The 21,663-nt window shown below is 49.4% G+C and overlaps 1 protein-coding gene across 1 annotated transcript in view; it reads left to right on the plus strand.

Annotated features, from left to right (window-relative positions):
- Nucleotides 1-8,964: 8,964 nt before the first annotated feature.
- The window catches only part of TMOD1 (tropomodulin 1), a 62,219-nt gene continuing 49,520 nt past the window's right edge, over nt 8,965-21,663 (plus strand). The window contains exon 1 of the mRNA XM_056117105.1: nt 8,965-9,137. Within this exon, the coding sequence (XP_055973080.1) occupies nt 9,018-9,137 (120 nt within the window). The 5' untranslated portion in view covers nt 8,965-9,017. The remainder of the gene's footprint in view (nt 9,138-21,663) is intronic.

Genomic DNA, 21,663 nt, shown 5'->3' on the forward strand with positions numbered 1-21,663 from the left:
GTAACATGCTCAAGAGATAATGCAGGCTTCTCCAAAGGCAAAGAGAGCCGCTAAACACATCCTGGCATTAGATATGAAAGCACACATCTCAAGAGGGAAGAGGTGGGTGACACATGTGCTCAGCTACATGGGCACAAGCAACACATGGGCATGGGGAGCATATGTGCCACCAGAAGTAAGTCTTGAGCACAGCTGTGTGTGGCCCAAACAACAGTAATAACAACGAAACAAGTCCATGAATCTAGAGACAGTCATTGTCGTGCCAGGGCTTTTCAGCCAGTTGAGCCAGGGCAGAGAGTTTAGCCCAGATCTGCCAGAGCCCAAGGCCAAGGTATTATCTTTCACCGTTTGACTCAGATCGGGCCTCATGTGTAGAGTGGGGTGAGTGGCCATGATGGTGGACGGCGAGACTATGTGTGGGACACTTCCCCAGAAATCTCGGTGTCAGCCTCATTCTCTCAACTTTACTATAAACTTCCTGAGGGCTAGACTCTTTTAATGATTTACCTGGGCCACAAAAGCCCACCATCCCTGCATAGGGAAGCTGCCCCATTCCCCCTAGGTGAGCCCAGTTTTGGAAACGACGGTGCAGAGAAGATAAAGCGATTAGCTTCAGGCCTGTCCTGTACCATAGTCAGGGAACTGGAGGGAAGCGTAGAGTATGAGCAAGAAAAGAGAGGACTGATTAGGGAGAGATTGGCCAGAGTGAGGGCAGGAGAGTCAGGCTGGTAGGGGTGAATGATAGGAGGCAGAGGAAGGGTGGTGGGGGCGTGGAGGGAAGGGAGGAAGTGGCTTGAGCTCAGGGTTGGGCTGGTTAAGCCTCAGGGACTCCAACAGAGCAGGGAGCCCAGGCTGGAGGGAAGCCAGCTGGGAGTCCTCCATTTGTTCCCGTGGCAGGTTCCCCCAACCCCAAGAGACATGAGATCCTTAGAGAAAGTGAGGAACAAGAAGAGCCCAGGGTAACAGGTGGGTGAACAAGATGCCCCATCAAGGAGATTTCAGAGGAGCCGCACACAAGGAAGTGGGGAGGCAGAGAGGATGGACTCTCCTTCCTATTTGGCTTCAGCCTCAGGGATTCATTCAGGGAGGAGAGTGAGGGCCAGGGGTGGTCGTGGTCCTGGGTAGGGTGGCCTTGCAGAGGTTGTGGGAAGACAGCAGTCTGAGAGGACAGGGACTGGACACCTTGGGGGCACATGCGTTCATCTCTCCCAGCCTTAAGAACTCTCCCCCAGGAGGATCCTTGCTCCCCCGTTCTCCTCTGCCCCCGTGGTTCTAGCTTTTGCCTGCACATCATGGCCATCTGTGAGCACCTCAGCTTCTCTTCTCACCTGTCCCGTTGTCCCCTTTTCACCTCGTTCAATGCTGTTTCCAAATTTAATTTAGTCCTGTAGCCCCAACCCAAAAGCTGTCCTACCTGCCAATGTGACTTAATTTGATAACAGGGTCTTTGCAGATGCCCTTGTGAAGATCACAGAGGCAGGACCCAGACTGGCAACATTACAAAGAGCAGATATTTGGACATATACAAAACAGGGGGAGGACCAGCTGCAAGCCAGGCATCAAAACTGAGGCACCAAAACAAAGAGTGAGGCAGGAAATTTAAGTCTTCATAGAGGTTTGGCTCAAAGCACCCTTGCTGACACTAGGTTTATCTTCTAGCCCTCAGAACTAAGAGACAATAAATCACTTTCATTTGAGTCCCTCAATGTATGGTTCTTTGTTAGAGCAGCTCCAGAAAAGGAAAGCACAAGACACAAAATGAAGGAACTCAGTTACCCAACAGTTGATATTTTGGGGGATTCCAGGTCCCCTCATAGGTCATTGACCAGCCAGTCAATGGAGGGCACATGAGCCTGGCTCCCATCCCGTCCAGTCAGCTGAGAGTAGGGCTGTCACATGACAGACAGCATGGCAGCCCCTTAGAGGTAGCTTGTGATAGAATACACAGGAGGCTGTTCTCTCAGAAGGAGCAGGGACAGGGGCCAGCAGGCTAAAGTGATGAGACTTCCTGGTGTCCAACCCTTGAACTTAAGTGTCTTGACAAAGACACAAGGAGATGGGGTCTGAAGGCTCAGCCTTTGTAAAGCCGCCTTACTATGGGCATTGTCAAGATATTTTCCATGGCTGAAAAGCAAAGATGGTCCAAGTGGAAACTGACCCTCTGAGCTTGTGTCTTGGACCTTCTTCAAATGGGGGAAGTTTATCAAAGGGCCTCCTCCCCTGCAGGTGGAGAAGATGCAGCAAAACCGTCACACCAATGATGGACCTACTGCATATGTGGGGTATTGAAGGCTTGTTGGGACCTCCAAGTTTTCTGCCTCGAAGCTTTCCTTCCAGATGCTTCCTGATGCACTGGCCTTAGTCCTGGATCCATTAATGTTTACTGCCCAACCTGCCTTGTTTTACTACTTAACCCAGCTGGTAAACACTGGTTTCTCTTATTTATTCCTGGCTTCGCCCCCTGCCAATTGAGAGACAGGTTAACCATATGTGCTGTTAGGATAAAGCATGGGACAGATTTAGGGGGCCCAGTGCAGTGCTGTTATGGCTGAATCCCACCACCACCACCACCACCACCGCCACTGCCGAAGAGGTATTCATCCCATTTAGAGACTTAATTTTTTAGTCAGTTTTGAACTTGTTTTTCCCCTTCCCTGACTCTTCAGCAGGCCCCAGTCTATAGAGGAGCTGCCTGCTTCAGGTTGGCCTTGTTGAGATCCCCAGCACCTTCACCATCTCTTACTCTGGTCCCTCTCTTGTTGGGTTCCCAGCCCTTCCAAACTTAGTGTGGCCAATGAGAAAACAAGGATCTTAGCAGAGAAGGGTCTTGCTCAGCATTTCAGGAGCAGGAGAACAAAACCCATGGAGGCTCAGAGACAGACACAAGTAAGCATGAGGGGAAATGGCAGGCTGGTGATAAGGGTGGAGGGGAAGGTGGGGGAGAGGTATAAGCCCCTGTGGGCGATAGCAACCTAGTGATAAAATTTGACGGGCCCATGTTTGCCTTGGACCAGAGCCAGCCCTTTTATTCTTTCCGCTTCTTGTCATTCCTTTTGCCAACCTCCAGTGGGAGGAATTGTCACCCTGTCACTATACAGGTGGAGAAACCCAGTCCAGAGAAGGTCTTGTTATTCTAGCAATTAGGACTTCCTTCAAGGGAAGTTGTTGTTGTTGTTGTTGTTGTTGTTGGGAGTCACCCCCGGACAGTGCTCTGAGCTTACTTTGAACTCTGTGCTCAGGGGTGACTCCTGACAGTGCTTAAAGAAGCATATGGAGTGCAAGCCTGTCCACATGAAAGGCAAGTGACTTAATCTGCTGTACTATCTCTGAAAATCTTGTATGGAAGCCCACATAAATCAGGTAAAGTTAGGGACAAACTCCTTCCCTTGGCTTCTTCAATATGATGTCAGTGCCCAGAGAGCTTTCTCAGTGCCTGCAGTCTTTCCTCTGCATGCCCATGAAAGACCAACCATGTCACCCAACTCTTGAATTTCTCCAAAGGCTGGGTCTCCCGGTAACACTCAATTTATAGATGAGCCATGGGAAGAGGAAGGAAGCTCAGGAAAGGTCACCCAGGGAGTGACCAACACCACTGACAGTCGCACCAGTGTCTCCTGATCTCAGGCCTGTATCCATCTAGGACACTCATGCTAAGAAATAGGGGTCTTTGTTCACAGTTTAGAAATAGCATCCCTGGGGCTGGAGCAATAGCACAGTGGGTAGGGCTTTTGCCTTGCACGCGGCTGACCCGGGTTTGATTCCCAGCATCCCATATGGTCCCCCGAGCACTGCCAGGAGTAATTCCTGAGTGTAGAGCCAGGAGTAACCCCTGTGCATCGCTAGGTGTGACCCAAAAAGCAAAAAAAACAAAAAAAAAAAGAAAGAAAGAAAGAAAGAAAGAAATAGCATCCCAGAGAACTGATCTACACTATTGTGCTGGTGGGGGGAGGGGAGCTGAAAGAGCACAGTGGGGTCCTTGAGGGAGAGAGGGGAGTACATCGGGGAGCAGTGTGATGTTGAAATTAAGTCCCTGAGAAAACGTTAACAGAATTGTAACTCACAAAATCTCAATCAATAAAATTTAAAAAATATATATTTTTTAAATCATCCCAGCACTGGAGCTCTTGGTGGGTGTGGTGAGTTTTATAGAGAGGTGTGGTATTAGGCCCCCGAGCTTTTATAATTGGGTTTTAAATTTTATTTTAAGTTTAATTATTGTCGTTGAGATTAGGTGTTTGCACTAATGCTGACAGTTATGGTTTCGTGCCTATAGTTACCACACCCCATTCCCAGTGTGTCCATGAACTCCCAGTGCCCGCATGTTATCTCCAGCCCACCTTCCCCATCCCTCTCCCTCTGTTCTCAGATCAGTAGCCCCTTACTCAGGTTCATTATCAATTGATAGTGTCTGTACTCTTGATTTGTCACTCTCCCTAGATATCACAGATCAGTGAGATCACCCAGTGAGTGATCTTCCCTCTGAGTTATTTTGCTCACCACAGTACCTTCCAGTTCCATCTGAATTGTACAGGCAGCATAGTTTCTTTTTTCTCTTTTGCTTGAGGCTGCACTTGAATTTACATCTTATTTCTTTTTGAAGGGAGAGGGTTGGGCCATGCTCAGCGATGCTCAGAGGTTACTCCTGGTTCTGTACTAGGAATTACTCTTGGTGGTGTTCAGAGGACCATATGTAATGGGGGACATCCAACCCAGGTCAGCTGTGTGCAAGGCAAGTGCCCTAACCACTATACTATGTCTCTGGCCCCAGTATCTATACCTTTTTAATTTTATTTTTGGCAGTGCTGAGATCAAACCCAGGGCCTCACAAACCCAGGGGCCAGGGATGTGTGAGGAGTAACCCCGGGCCTTACACAACCCTGGCCCCTGAGTTTCAGTAATATTGTAAACTTGTAATAGCACTGCACTGTGGCACTGTCCTCCCGTTGTTCATCAATTTGCTCGAGCGGGCACCAATAACACCTCCACTGTGAGACTTGTTGTTACTGTTTTTGACATATCGAATACGCCTCGGGGAGCTTGCCAGGTTCTGCTGTGTGGGGCGGGATACTCTCAGTAACTTTCCAGGCTCTCCGAGAGGGACGGAGGAATAGAACCCGGGTCAGCCACGAGCAAGGCAAACACCCTACCCGCTGTGCTATCGCTCTAGCCCAAACTTGTAATAAATCAATTTTAATAAAGGAAGAAACATCATCCTTCGGCACATTTTCCAACCAGGCTTGCACTGGGCTTTATTAGTGGACTTTGTAACCCTCCACTTCCTTTCTCCCCAGTCTCTTTCTCACCTCTGCAGACCCCCCCTGTCACCTGCCATTGGAGTAGAATCACACACTTAAAGGAACCAATGCTGGCAGCCAAGAGTCTGAGTGTGGCTTGAAGCTGACAGCTTCATAGTTTACCTTAGGAGTTCTCTGTTCCTCTCAGCTTATTTAATGCGTTACCTAATTGTTTCATAATATTCTTAGGACACTCGACACTGAAAAGGCCTTTTAAGTTCTCAGAAAAAGGATCTTTAAATTCAGCACCTCCTTGGCGCGCAGAAGTGGTACATTAATTTCCCCCATGTGTGTGAAGAAGGAAACGTCTTCAGGAAACTTAATGAGTGTGCCCGTCTCTGGTGGTCTCTCAGGAAGTGGTCTGCCACCCCCGCCTCATACCCCTCCTCCTGCAGACTCCATAGTTTCCCTCTGGTTTCCTCTTGCTGCCATTTCCTCAGAGTCTTTCTCTAAGCTGACCTAGGTTGGATGCCCCCTGTAACATATGGTCCCCTGAGCACCACCAAGAGTGATTCCTAGTGCAGAACCTGGAGTAACCCCTGATCATCGCTGAGCATGGCCCAACTCTCTCCCTTCAAAGCACTCAATTCTCTTTCCCCAGTCCCTCCTCCCGCCCTGCCCCTTCCTGGGGTCTTTCCTTTTGTTATGAAATAAGTCCATTGGCAGTGACCAGATGGGGCATTCTGATGACCCATAGAGGCTCTAAGAGGGCAATATCAAACTTGGTTTCACGAGATTCCTGTTCCAGAAGCAAGTTCTCAGGGATGTGGCTTCCTGTTCTGGGAAGTCTTGCTGTCACCTCTCCCCTCTTGAGGCACTGTCATGCAGAAGCATCTCCATGCTCCTGAGAAGTCCTGTAGCCCAGAGGGCTGTGGGGGTCTGTATGACCCAGACACTGAGCACTAGAAAAAGGCTTCAAAGCCTACCTAAGAGACATCAGTTTAGGAGGAGTCCCCATCTCTGAGGGTTGCTTCTGGAAGCTTCCAAATCCATCACTAGAGGCTCTCCTGGCTCCAGGAAGGAGACCATGGATCCTCTGCTGGTTCCACTCAGAAGAAAAGCCAACTTAGATTGTTCTCCAAGGACCTTCACAAAGGTTTTTTTCCCCCATATATACTGAGCATTGTCAGCTACTTGTGCTATCTTTGGAAGCAAACAGAAATGAATCAGGAGGGACCCATTTATGGTCTTAATATTGCATTCTTGGGGTCTGGTCAAAAGCAGACATCACCAAGCGATTCTTAAAGAAAAGAATGGCATGGGGGTTTTCTGTATTTGGGAAGCAAGTGCTTCCTTTTCAAGTTGATTCTCACATCTTGGATTCTTCCTCCAAGTGCACCCCCCCTCCACCATTTGTACCAATGATGCGTTTTCTGAGAAGAAGGTATATTCCCTTAGCTTAATGAACTCGGGTCTTAGTTTAGTCTAAGTTATTTTGGTTTTCACTCACAGTTAATTGCAGCTTTTGAATTGATTTCTTGGTTGTCTTGCCCTAGTTTTCACATAGCCCTACTCTGTAAAATTCCCATTAGTCATTTCACAAATGAGCCATGGGCTTTGTTTGTTCGTGTGGGGCAGGGAATTAGAAAAAGATACAGTGCTGTGAAAAAGGGGATATAGATTAAATTAGTTTTCTAGGGTCACCCTAGCCCCAAACCACAAATCCACAGAAGGATATTGTCTCAAAGGCTTGGAGGTTCAAAGTCCAAGCTGGAGGTGTGAGCACCTTGGTTTCTTTCGGGCTCCTAGGGGAGCTGGGCCAGGCCTTCCTTGAACCTAACTCCTGGTAGTTTTCTGGTAATCTTTGGTATCAAAGACAGAGTATCCCAATCTCTGCCTTCATCTTCACACAGTGTTTGTCCTATGGATGTGTCTGTCCAAATCTCCCCTTTTTACAAGGACCCTAGTTATGTTGAATTAAGGGCCTACATGCCTCCACTGACCTCATGTAAGCATCACTAATATTGTTCTGACTTCGTTTCTTTGTCCTGTCACACTGTCCCTTAGACAGTGATGCTGGAGTAATAGCACAGTGGTAGGGCGTTTGCCTTGCATGCAGCCAGCCCGGCCCAGCCAGGTTCGATTCCTCCGCCCCTCTCAGAGAGCCTGGCAAGCTACCGAGATTATTCAGTATGCCAAACACAGTAACAAGAAGTCTCACAATGGAGACGTTACTGGGCCCGCTCGAACGACAGGAGGACAGTGTTTTTTGTTTGTTTGTTTGTCACACTGTCCCTTAGACAGTGGTACTTGGGGTCTGAAGTCCTGAGGTCAGAACGTCGACGTGGGGTGTTGGAGGTGGACCTAGTTCAGCCCCTAACAGTTCTGTGTCCTGAGCCACATTCCATGCCACAGCTTTGAGGGAAGCCCCCAGCTGCTGCCTTACTTCTGCAAGTAGCTGAGTGGAAGGAGGTTGATTTAAGGACTCATGGATATGCAAGTAAGATCTTGCAAGCTGCTTCTGCAACAGTCTAGCATGTTCTAGGAGAAGAGTCCAGAATGTCCTCAAGCCTGTCTGGCTGGACTGGCAAAGGCAGGTAGAGAGCTAGAATTGGGTTCATTAAGAGAAGAAAGGAAGAAATTAGAGGGGGAGAAAGAGAGAGAGAGAGAGAGAGAGAGAGAGAGAGAGAGACTGAGAGACACAGAGACACAGAGACAGAGAGACACAGAGAGATTGTCCTGCAGGGTGTGGTTCTGCAGGGACACCGGAGAGAGTAGGGGAATAATGAAATAAACCCAGTTCCTGCCCATGGGTCACTGTAGGAAACAGGCACCCTTGGGGGAGGTGTGGCACCAGCTTGTGGCCAGGACAGCTCTACTTGACTACGGAACATGAGACCTCACAGAGAGGATGACATGCTTGGGAGCATTTCAGGCAGACCAGAGGACAGATGGCTTAATGGAGAGCCCAGTTCCTGCAGGGTTCCTATGAGATCCTGTCACATGAAGAGCCAGAGTCACTCCCCCACTGCAGGTTCAATGTCCTCACCTGTAAAATGAGGCTAGGAGCACAACTAACCTCAGTGGTAATGCTCCGTCATCCATGGTGCTAGTTAGTACTGGGGCCAGGCTTGGGGTTCAGCAGTGGTGCACTTACCTGTGTGAGGGCTGGGATCAATCTGGGACATCATACCCAAAAAAGAATGGAAAAAAATATATATATAGAAACTGCAGGCGACTACGCTTAGTGAGGGTGAACTAAGATGCTGTATGCCTGCAAGCAGCAGGTGCTCAAGAAGCCGCTGAATCTGCCCCACCCCCGCCCACACACACTTTAAGATCAGCTTTGGCAGAGATTCCGGGACTCAGGTGCTCCTGCAGACTATGTGGTGAAGGGTGGAGGGTTGTACAGAAAGGTATTTCAATGACTTGAAGAATGACATTTTTTCAGATACTCTTTAGCCCTGTCTAATGACCTATTTACTCGTAATTGAGGGCCATGCCAGTTACTCTCAATTGCAGTTATTAAACCACATGCCCCTCGGGACTCTTACCTGGCACAGTTTTATTAGAGAATCCATCCAACTTTATATGATAATCCACTCTGTGGTTATTCTCCTGATGGTTCATAAAACATGCCCAGGCTGCTGCCATGTGAGTGGCTGGCATATGTTTGCACTGAGAGAATGTTCAAGGAAGGTGTGTCTAAGAGTCTTCTCTTTCTTGGTAGGTGATAGACCAGCACCGAAATTCAGAAGTCAAAGACAGACAAGCACTTCTGCCATGTCGTACAGACGAGAACTAGAGAAATACCGTGACCTGGATGAAGATGAGATTCTTGGAGCCCTGACAGAGGAAGAGCTCAGGACACTGGAAAATGAGCTAGATGAGCTGGACCCTGATGTGAGTAGGCTCTAGAGGGAAGCGTGTTGTCCCTGGTTCAGAAACAGTACCCCTTCCCACCTGGGAGAGGAACAGGTGCTGACTTCCTGTAATGTTCCCTGTTCCTTAGTACCATAGTATTGCCCTTACTGGGGGGGGTGTGGTGTGATGTGGTGTGGTATGTGTGTGTGTGTGTTGGGGGAGGGGTATTAATCAGGGTTCTCTAAAGCAACAGAGGTCATAGGATATATTTATATAGAAAGAGGGATTTTTATAAGGAATTGTGTCCCATAATGACAGAGACTCAGGAGTCTACAAGAGAGAGACTGGTAGCACTGGTTGTATGGTTTCAGCCTGAGTTCAATGCCTGGGAACCAGCAGAGCCAATGTCAGTCGCTTCATCCCAGGCCTGGCAGTCTCAAGATCCAGGAATTGTCAGTGTTACAGTCTAAGTCCAGAGGCAGGAAAAAAAGATCATCAGTCAGTTCAAGGTAGTCAGATAGGGGGAAATTCCCTCCTACTTATGGGCAGGGCAGCCTTCACACTGTCAGTTGATTGCCACATGAGACAATGAGACAGGGCAATCTACTTTGCTCCATCTACTACTGAATGAAATGCTCATGTCATCTATAAAGACTCTCACAGACATTCCCAGAATCATGTTTAAACAGATGCCTAGCACCCTGTAAAATTGACACATAAAGTTAACCATCCATCACAGCTCCTGGTCAACTTGGCACTGGCACGCATCTCTTTAAGCCACACTGTCTCCATATAAAGACAAGAACAAGTTCAGAATTCTGCCTAACTTGATACAACTTTCCTGTATACAACCTCCTAGAAAGGAAGTAAAGCTCTTGAGTCCTGTTTATATCTCTCCTAGTCATCCCATCACTGAAGTAATATAATGTAAAATTAACAATACTTAAATGCCATGATGAAAAAATCAATATATCGTGTGAAAGGGTAAAAGGAGAGAGAAGAAAAACGAAGGTAATTGCTTAATGTAGACACACTAAACATGGGTGTAAGAAAATAACGAGGAAATGCCCATGACAATTACTCTGCCTCTCTAACCACCACACAGCTGTAATAGACTTCTTCATCTTCACACACTGTGTTGCCTTTAGCAAGCATCTCTGCTGATTGTGGTTCTTTGCTTTGTTGGATGACTCTGACCATTTTTTCGGAGGGCCTGGGCCATCAGAGGCCCTGCTTGGATTGAGTTGTTGTAGTTTTCCATTGACTTAATCTCAGAATTTATACATGCGAAGGATGACCTAGGCATTTATATGCTTCCTTATATCCACTATGGAACAGCCCCACTCCTCTTGGTAATTAGATCACTACAGCCATTAACTCCTCTGTTGATGAAAGGCATGGGGAGTCCACATGTTCATTAGGCATTTTAAGTTCCTGTCCAGTAGAATCATAGTTGTATTTCCTGGTGAAAGAAGAGTGTTCTTCCCTGGGGAACTAAGACCACCAGGCCAACAAAACAGTTTCTACTGGAACACAGAAGCAGGAAGCATACATTTTGACAGTGTGTCACTGAGGATAATGGTGAGTAGTATCCCTCCCATTCCCATCCTTGATTCCTAGACCCATGAATTCCATCTCGAACTCAGACCCTGATTCAGGGTGTATAGATCCTCCTTCTTATGGTCTAACCCAATCCTGCGGTATGTTGTCACCTAGCTGGGATTATACCTGAGTGTACATAACCCCACTCCATCATTCTCTTGAGCCAGCTGCTTCAGGGCGCTGAAGAACATGTGTCATGGGTTCAATGTACTGAGAAAAAAGGGGACTGGAAGAACCTTCCACTTACTTGAATACTTTTCAGAGTTGACACATTTAAGAAGTGTGTTTAAGGCCCAGAAGTTGCCTGTTCAGTTGCCCCTTCAGAAAAGGCATGTCATGTCTGTGGTTTGGCCTGTCCCTGTGCTACCCCAAGGAGGAAGGGCTTACCTTATGCCCCAGGAGACAGGAACCATCATCCTGTTTCCCCATCATAGGCACCTAGGTCAGTGCCTATCTAAAGAAGACAGATACGGATGACAAATGTTATTGAATTAGTGCTTTGCCATTTGATATAAGTTGTCATTAAAAATGGAATGTTTCATACCTTTTTTAAGATGGTATTGCTCAACTCTTCTGCAACAGTAATTCATGAAGAAAACATTTCCATGCCATTTTATTAACCCTCAAGTAATTACAGCTAGCAAAAAAAAAAATGTGTAGGACTTGGGGTCAGATGGCCCACTTCTGATCTAGCCCCATCTTTTATACTCTTGGGCCAATTGTTGTGCTCAACATCCCCAGGCATGAAAAACAGAGTTGTTTGGACCCTTTCAAGGCCAAGCGTTCATGATCTCACAGCTTGATCTGTTTACAGAGTGGAGGAAATTACTTCATCCTAGATAACTCAGAATCCTAGGCCTCACATAATGAGAAGTCTCTCCAACCAAATTTCCTCATCTTGCTATTCCCTCTATTCCCTACTTCTCTGTGAGGATTTAGGCCACTCACATGGGTTAGAGATGGAGTGTGTGTATGTGGGGGCCTGTCAGGGAATGCACTGGTTCCTGTCTCTCTCCATGCTTACTCTTAGCCTGGGTATCAGTAATAACAAGTGATAGAGGCAAAACATAATTAAGCTTCTGACTTTTTTGCTGTACAAGTATATTGTTCTAGCCTAGATTATTGGCACATAGAATTACAAGGGCTAACCGTTTTTAAAAGGGAGAATAGTGGGGGATTTGACTACTTCTAGTCAACTCATTAACGCAGTTACCCACCAGGGGCCAACACAAGGTTGGCCTCCAGCAGGGGCCCCTGTCGAGGGGATTCTGCACTTCCTGTGCTGTGTTGGGGGAGCAGGCATCAAACACCAGGTCTTAAACAGGAGCAGACAGGGAGCTCAGAGAGGGGATTAATTCTTCCTGTTGGGAGGCTCCACAGAGCAGGGGATATTGGAAGTGGGCCCTGAATTTTTTCTAAGTCATGAATAAAAACAAAGAATTCTCTATGTCAGCAGCAGTGTCTCTCATGCGGAAGGTAACAAGGGATGGGGAATCCGAGTGGTGTCGTGAAGGGTTGGGTGAGTCTGAAATAGGGCTTGGACTAGATCATGAGGAGGGGGGTGGGGTCTGAGGAAGGAATTCGCATGCCCAACTGAAGAGTTTAGAATGTTCTCCATAAGCCCACGTGAGCTTATATAGAGGCTTGCAGATTTCAAGAGCTGACCCCAAAGACAAATGAACTAACCGAATCCGTTTCTGGGGAAATGGGTGAGCGGTGGAAGAGATTCACGTGGGAGCCCCCAGCCTCCTGTCTCACTGGTGGTTGGAGAGTTTTATTGTTTTCTGAAGATAAGCAGCCCCAGCATCTATATGAGCCTTTAGCCATATCGCAAGATATTTGCTCTTCTCAGGGAAGCAAAGGGCAGACTCCAGAGGTACCCCCCAGCCCCACACATTCATTCATACTTTCACACACACTCACACATTCACACACTCAAACACATTCACATACTCTCTCACGCATTCACACACACAGTCACGTGCACACACTCACAGTCAGACACACACTCACACTCACATACATCTAAGTGTTGCTGCCTTTGACCTTTGGAGCTGTCGGTGTTGCCGCAAGCTGCTGGGTATGGATGGGTTTAGATCAGGCTGTGGCAGCAAACTGAGACAGCGATGACTCGGGTGAGAGCCAAGTGTCCAGTGCGGGAGAGGCGAGGGGGCAGATGGAGGAGCTGGGCCCGGCTGGGAGTGCTATGTCGCTTCCAGAGAGGCCCTGAGCTCCTCTAAGCCCCTCCAACACCAGGGAATTGGCCCCTCCAGCAGCATCCCAGGACCTCTAGACCCTGCACTGAGCCACCCCCTAACCCAGGCCTTCTCCCAGGACGATACTGAGAGGTCGTCTTGTCCCCACTGGAGGGTAGGGAGCTAGGAGCAGACAGCTGAGTCGTTTAGGGTGTCCTTGGATTTCAGTCAGGATCCAGGTGCTTTCAAAGAAGGTAAATTGTGCATTTGGAATATGGGAATAGGGCCGAGCAATCTGAAACCTGCGATTCTCCTAACACTGTGCTTTCATGATGCTTTCAAAGACCCCTTTCCGTCCAAGGAAAACCAAAGAGAAATTCGAGAGGAGACTGATAAGGGAGGTCTGAGTCTTTTGTCCCAGCGGCACAATTGGCCCCTTCACCCAGAGAGATCTCTGTTACCTGATTTGCAAGTCGGTGTGTGAGTCTGGAAGCGATCCGGAGAGCCACCCTTTCTTCTGAGAGCACAAACATTTCATCTTGAGTTTCAGCCACTTTTGGCCCCAGATCTGAAATCACAGCGCAGGGAGAGGCCAAAGGTATGTAGACCTCCGGCGCCACGCAACGCCCAGAGGACCAGCAGGCATCCAACCCCCAAGTTACAGAGCAAGAGCGGAGCCGAGAAGAGAAGGACCGGGCAGCCGTCCTTGCCAGAATCAGCGCAGGACCCAGATCCCCGGGTCCTCTCTGCTGTGCTCAGTATTCCTCCCTGTCCCAGGTTCTGTTGAACAGGGGGTGCTTTCTCTATGTGACTCCCCTGAAATATCCAAAGACTGAGCCCACGTCTGCAGCCTCTGATGACAGGCCCTGCTCTTCATCCCCATTTGACAGAGGAGAAAGCTGAGGGGCGAAGTCACATGTCCACAATCCCCCCCCCCCACTAGGCTGGGCCCTGACCTAGTTCTAAGAGTTGCCCCCTGGGCCAGCCCTTGAGTGTCTGTGCTGGTCCTTCTTCTTCCCTTCTTGGCAAAGTGCTCCTGTGTGCGAGTCTGGGTCCAGATGGGATGCGGTCTTCTGTCTGAAACTCAGCTTCCCTCCCTGCATAGTGTCTGCTTGGGGGGGGGGGGGGGCTCTCATATCCGCCTCCAGCTCTTCCCACTGTGATTTGTTTTTGGGTTTTATTCTTGGACCACACCCAGTTACTCGTTCCCCAGGTTCCTTACTCCTGGTTCTGTGCTTAGGGAATCACTCCTGGAGGGGGCCGGGGAGCCCTCTAGGTGCTGGAAATTGAACCCTGGTGAGCTGTGTTCAAGGCCAGTGCCCTGTCCACTTTACTACCTCTCCATCCTCTTCACCACCACCCCTTTCATACATGCACACATACACACACACTCACATACACATTCAAATACACACACACACACTAAACACACACACTCAAACACACACTCAAATACACACACACTCACACTGAAACATATACTCACACTCAACACACTCAAGCACACACACAATCGTCACACACACTCAACACACTCAAACACACAGTCTTCACACACTCACATACACTCCTCACACACACTCACACTCAAACACACACATTCACACACTCAAATACACACATTTGCACACCCAAACACATACACTCACACTCAAACATATACACAATCCTCACACACACACACTCACACACACTCCTCACGCACACTCACACATACACACACTCACACACATACTCATACATACACTCACACCCTCACATGCACATATACACACTCATACACACATTCACATGCACATACACACACACAAACACACACACACACACACACTGTGGTTTGGCACATACTCCTTGGCTGTCTTCATCCCTGACTGGTTTTCGGGGATGTAGTTGTTCCCAGCATCAAGTTCACGGCAGTGTACTCAGACTTGGAAAAAGCCTCACTGTTGTCAACAGAGGATTACAAACTTCTTTTTTGTTTTTTCTTTCAAGAGAAAAAAGATGAAGGGGAAAAAAAAGGCCCCTGAAACTTTCTGTCTCTCAGTCCCCGCCTGGAAAAACTCGAGCTTATCATGAGATGGTTGCACTCCCCGGGGAGAGGAATGCTCTGCAGGCTAAAAGTATCCACTGTTGACTGATGCCCCAAGAGGGTCTGCCCTTTCTTGTCTCCCCGGAGTTAAGTGGCGTTGCTCTGAAGCAGAGCCAGCTCCTCCGTCCCGAGTGCTTTGTGCCAGGTCACAGGGACGGTGGGCAGCCCACAGAGGCAGAGACTGGAAACAGGCCACGCTGAAACTTGTGCAGGAAACCCTGGGCAAGTCTTGTTTTTGTTTGTTGTGGTGGGGGGGCCACACCCGTGATGCTCAGGGGTTACTGCTGGCTCTGCACTCAGGAATCACTCCTGGTGGTGCTCGGAGGGACCTTATGGGATGCTGGGGATCAAACCTGGGTCGGTGACGTGTAAGGCAAACCTCTTCCACACTGTACTATCACTTGGGCCTATAAGTGAGTTCTCATAGGACTGGATGTGCAAGGCCTGGTGTGGATCAGCCCCGTGCTAGGATGAGAGGAGGGGCTGTTTGTCCCATTTGAATGATGTAGAGGGAGGCTAGAAAAATTGAAGTAACTTGACCAGATGCAAACCAGACGAGGCTGAAATTCCAGTCCTGGGGGTCCCCACTGACCACCTATGCTGCCAGCCACTGTACTGGCATGTGGCCCAGCCCCCCGCCCAGGGAACTGGGTAAGAAGTTATTGGCCAGTGTCTTTCTCAGTGGCATTTCTCTTGAAGTTCTGAGGCTATGTTCACAAATAAATACCAAAAGAGAGGAGGAAGGGGTGGAGGACGTTGCCAATGCATAGAATATAATTCTAAATATTTCCTTCACGATGAGGCTTTGGCAGGAAAGAATATTTTTATTTATTTATTTATTTATTTATTTTTGAGCCATACCCAGCAGTTCTCAGGACTTACTCCTGGCTCTGTACTTAGGGATCACTCTTAGTGGTGCTCGGGGGGCCATATGGGGTGCCAGGGATCAAACTGAGGTCTGCTAAATGCCAGGCAAGTGCTTTACCCTCTGTACCATCTCTACCCAGAGCAGAACATTTTTTAAATGTGTCTCAGTAAAAGGATCAGACTTTCTGCAGAGGAAAGATGGTAAAGATAGTTTCAACCTCACAGAGAGACAGGGTCCTCAGCCTCAAGATTGAAGTCAGTCATTGGGAACCTGTGATGTACTCTAACCACAAACGCGACGAGCAGGACCCAGTGAAACGGACGATGATGACAGCAGTGACCATGCTAACAGCAACAGCAGCAATAGTCATAGTGACACTCGTGACTCTTTGCCAAGGTCTTCTTACGTGCCAGGATCTGTGCTGTTTCAGGGACAGCCATCATCTCATTAAATCTCTAGGAGGATCCTTTGAGAATGGGCCTCCGCTCACAGGTTGGGGTTACTACTATTCTCTTCAGCCATTTTTTTCCTTTGCCAGGGTTTGAACCCAAAGCCTCACACATGGTCTACCACTGAGCTGCACCCCCCCCCCAGCCCCGGGGTTGATACCCTCTCAGACTAGGAACGAGGGTTCCTAGCACACACGCATCCAGAGCTGTGAGAACAGGAGCTGTAAAGTGCAGGAAGACATGATGGAGAGGGAAAAGCAACCTAGAACTGAGGCCAGGAAGATGTCCCAAAGGACTGCAGGCTTTGCATGTGTGAGCCCTGGTTTCCATCCCCAGCACCAGATGGCTCCCCGGGTCCTCGGGGAGTGACTCCTGAGCACTAAGCTGAAAGCAGTTTCTGAGCACCACTGCACGTGACCAAAAACAAAAGAAAAAGAGGGAAAGTAATTTTTAAAAGGGAAAGGAAACCTAAGATTGAGTCCACCCTGCCCTCCCGCTCCTCCCCTGCAAACACGTCTGTGGGGAAGGTCCAGAAGTCCTGGCACAGAGACTCCCACTGGATGTTCGTCCTCTCTCCCACTACATGTATCTCATCTGCACCACACAGAAACTCTCCGAGGTCAGTGGGGTTTACTGCCATGTGAGTGGTGCAAATCCAGAACCACCACTGAGCACAGAGAAGGAGAGCACGAGTTCATGGTCACACAGGAGGTCAGTTGCAGAACAGTTCAAGGTCACACAGCAGGTCAGGTGCAGAGACAGGACACAAACCCGGGGCTTCCTGTCACACCTCCTGGCATGGCTCCAGACACCACCAAATCATCATCAAATCTTCCCCCCCCTTCCCCCCAACTCATACCCCAGAAGGATGGTAGCCCCGAGGGAGGCAGCCAAACTTGGTTCCCGGGGCTGTGGCACTCCCCCGTAACGCAAACCGGCAGAATCACAAGCCTGGGACAGAAGTAAACAGTTGAAATGGAAAGAAATAAATCTCTGCTCTAAAAATAGGTCACATCCTTAGAAACACTGCAGCCTGCAGGGAGCCAAGGACGGCTTGGGTTGGGGGAGGTGAGGGTGAGGGAGGTCCTATGTGACCTAGCCCCCTGTCATCGGACCCCGTGACTCTTCTCCCCTTACCCCTCCCTGCCCTCTGCTCCCCCAGGGTATTATTCTCCTCTGCTGGCTGGGGGTGCTTCTGGGACTTGGAGCCCTTCACCCCTTGATTGGGGATCCTCCTGGTTTTTTTAGCCCCCCCTCTTGCCCCTTCCCCAGGGTGCCTTCCTGACTCTCCCCTAACTGAAAACATTCAGCACTTTCCTTTTTTATTTTGACCTTTGTAACAGGAGACGTGTTAAACATATAAGAAAGTCCAAATTATTCTTATGTCCCTACCATCCCAGTTTAACAACACCAAAGATTTGCTTTACTGGGTCCAGCCCACCACCCCCCACCCCCTGCCACCACACTTCCCCACCCCACTCCTCCACCCTTCCCCACCCCCCTCTGGCCCATTCTCCTGAACCCTTTCTATGGGAGAGGCAGCCGACAACCACCACAGAGGTCACACAGATGAAGGAAGGAAGATGGGCTGGTTTTCTTAGGGCCCATCGCCATCTTGGTTCATCTTTTACTTGGCCACATGTGGAAGGGATGTGGCTGTAAGTTTTCAGAGACGTCTTTGGGGATTCGACTCCAAAAATAAAGGAAACAAAAGCAAAAACAGACAACCGGGACTACAGCGCGCAGAATAGCTTCTGCACAGCAAGAGGAATGATCACCGAAAGGACAGTGCTGGAGAGAGAGCACAGCGGGGGAGGCACTTGCCTTGCACGTAGCCAATTCCTGGTTCAGTCCCCAGCACCGCATATGTTCCTCCTGAGTCCCACCAGGAGTAGATCCCAGAGCTCAGAGCCAGCAGTAAGCCCTGAGCATCACTAGGCATGCCCCTCATCTCCCCCCCACCAAACAAATAAAACCCAAAATCTAAACAAACCAAAGGACACTCTCTTTTGGATGGGATGACAATTGCAATTCCGACATCTGACAAAGTGAATATTCAACACAATAAAGAACTTAAAGGGAAGAGCAACCCAATTAAAAAAAATGAGCAGAGGCTCTGCATAGATATTTTTTCCGAGAGAGCATAAGGGTGGCTAACCAGCTCGTGAGAAGATGCTGAGCAGCTCTTGTGATTAGGAAAATGCAGAGAGAAACAACAGTGGAATATCACTTCCCACCTCCGAGCATGGCTGTTACAGAAGGACAGCAACAGATGTTGGAGGAGATGCGAGGCAGCTGCTCCATGGGGTGAATACTGCTGGGTGCGACCAGTGGGGGAAACCCAGTAAAGGTCCTCTGATATCAGAGGCAGGAGCGCAGTGTGGTCCCCTTGTAGCAGATTCGGTACCCAGGTTGGCGAACCGAGGTTGGCGCTTCCAGGCAAGTTCCTTACCCACTGTACTATCACTCAAACCTCGCGAACTAGTCAACTAATGTCTATCAGAAGGGCAGAGGATGAAGGGTGGGTCAATGAGGTACAAGGGGCTGCTGATAAGGGAGAAGAAAAGACTTTCATGGACAGACCAACACACATTAATAATGTCTCACACCTCAGACCTATTAATTGCCACTGGATTTGTCTCACATCATTGACCAGAACTTAATGGCATGATTCAGTTTAGCTGTAGTGGAAAGGGAAATGTGGAAATGTGGTCGTGAATATGACTGGCCACATTCTTAGCTGGAGAGTGGAGAGTTGGGATGCCTTGGTTAGTGACGGTGGGGAGACGGTTTCGAGACTGTCTCTGAGGGCTTTCCTGTTTAATGACCGCGTTGTGCTACTGCTCTTCTGGAAACCCCAAGGAGGGTCGAGAGGACCTAGCAGAAACTTAATCCAGCCCAGGGCTCCAAAGAAAACTCTGCAAAGGTTTGGTTCTCTTGGACATTTCATACAACCCCCATCAGTAAACCCTGGTTCCATCCTAGACAACTCTGCCCTGGCACTTTTTATGATGTGTTTCCTTCTTTCCCAAATCTGCTGGGGGAGTGAAGGGTGTCCCAAGTCTTACCAGCCTTTTCCCACCTGGCATATCCATGTTGTGTAATTCCAGACAATCCTGAACGCATCCTTCCCGGCTCCCCTGGGCCTAGTGCTGGGGGTTCAGCAAAGTAAGATGCGTCCTTGAGACACAGTGAGATAAGAATTATATGAGGGCCGGACAGTAGTACAGCATGTATGGCTCTTGTCTTGCATGTGGTTGACCAGGTTCAATCCTCAGTACCTCTATGATCTTCTGAGTAAACCAAGAGTGATCCCTGAAACATAATAGGAGACTAACACCTAAGGACTGTAGAGATAAGGCTCAGGAGGATTGCTCCATGATTTGGAAGCCGGTCTCTCATGCTGGGGAAAAGGCAACTGGGATGGAGAAGGGACCACTAAGTAAATGATGGTTGGAGGGCTCGGAATGGGAGGAATGTGCTGGAAGTACACTATGGACCAAACATGTTGGCCACTTAGTACCTGTATTGCAGACCATAACACCCAAAAGGAGAGAGAGAGTAAAAGGGAATGTGCCTGCCACAGACGCAGAGGGTGGGAAGGGGTGGGGGTGGCAGGAAGGATACTGGGAACATTGGTGGTAGAAAATGCGTACTGGTGGAGGGATGGGTACTTGAATATTGTATGACTGAAACGTAATCACAAAAGTTTATAAGTCTAACTGTATCTCACAGTGATTCATAAAAAAAAAAAATGTGATCCCTGAGCACAGAACCAGGAGGAAGTCCTGAGCACTGCCAAGTAAGAGCCCCAAATGAGCAACATCACCACCACCACCAATAACAAAATTCTATAAGAGCCTGCCAGATCTGGGAGATTTGGGGGGGAGGAATCCTTAGAACAAGGTGGGGAAGAAGGAGAGGCAGAACAGACTGCCAAAGGGCAGGGCATGGAAAGATGCCTGCAAGGGGAGAAGACATAGAATTCCCGCAGGGGCAGCGCCTGGGGTCAGACTCGGCAGCGAGCAGGCAGGGCCCACCTGCACAGTGTGGACCGGCCCCCTGTGAGCTGATCCAGGAAGAATGACTGGTGATAGGCAGGAGCAACTCACCACACGCTGGCCCTCCAGGGACCCTGCAGGGGCATGGCATGACCCAGTGCCTTTCATTGGAGTCTGGCTGGCTTGCTGGCATCAGGGAGGGTAGTGGAGGTGCAGAGGCCTGAGGCAGAGAGACCAGCTAAGAGCCTTTGGGATCATCCCAGCAGGAGGCCTGATGACCGGGACCAGCGTGATGCTCGTGGGGCCGAGTATTTCTGAGCCTGAGAGCGTCAGACTCCCACCAGCCCCTTCCCCGAGTCAGACATGTCCCTTCACCCCACATTCGTGCCTTTCTGCTGTGCTGCTCCTGGCACGGTGCTCGGGGGTCACTGCCAAGAAAACATCAGGGCCCCATGTGGTACTGCAGCTCTAACTCAGGGTGCCCATAGGCAACGCCAGGCCTCCCACCCTCTGAGCCTCCTTGCTCTGTACGCTGCTTTTCTCATCCTTGGGACCCCCAACCTCCTGCCCGGGAGGTGTCCTGAGACCTGGTCCAGCTCCCTCTGCTCCCATTGGGCTGCACCTCACCCCTCTAGCTGCCGAGCAGGCACATGGTCATGGTCTCTGGTGCCCAAAGGGACCATGGGAAACTTTTCATGTACGAGCAGAGATGGAGGATTAAGAGAAAGCCAGGCAAAGGAGGCCACCCCCCCCCCCCACCATGTGTGCCAGGCACCAGGTGCTCCAGGATGGGGAAGGGAGGGGTGTGGTACTACAGTTTGAACCCAGAGCTTCTGGATGTAAAGCACGTGGTCCAGATCTCTGTACCATCATCCCATCACAAACAGTGACCAGGCTGGGCCCACAGAGCACTGCAGATGGCACGAACGCGCCTGAATGTTGGGTGAGGGAAGCAGCTGCTGTTGGGTTTCATCAGTCCCACAGCTTGGCCAGGGCCAGTGAGACAAAGGAAAGGGAAAAAGTTCCTCCCCCCCCACCCCCAGGGCCGAAGTGATAGTCCAGTGGGTAGGGCGTTTGCCTTGCATGAGGCTGACCCAAGTTCAGTTCCCGGCATCCCATTTGGTCCCTCGAGGACCACCAGGAGTAATTTCTGAGTGCAGAACCAGGAATGACCCCCACTCCACCCCCCCTGAGCATCACTGGGTGTGACCCAAAAAGCAAAGAAAGAAAGAAAGAAAGAAAGAAAGAAAGAAAGAAAGAAAGAAAGAAAGAGAAAAGAAAGGGCCCCCCTATTGTGCCTGTTGGGTGAGGTCTTTGGAGAGAGGGTTTGGACCCTACCTGTCCCCTCTGCCCCAGGGGGT

The sequence above is a fragment of the Sorex fumeus genome, unplaced genomic scaffold, assembly GCF_029834395.1.
Source record: "Sorex fumeus unplaced genomic scaffold, SorFum_2.1 ptg000034l, whole genome shotgun sequence".
Lineage (NCBI taxonomy): Eukaryota > Metazoa > Chordata > Mammalia > Eulipotyphla > Soricidae > Sorex > Sorex fumeus.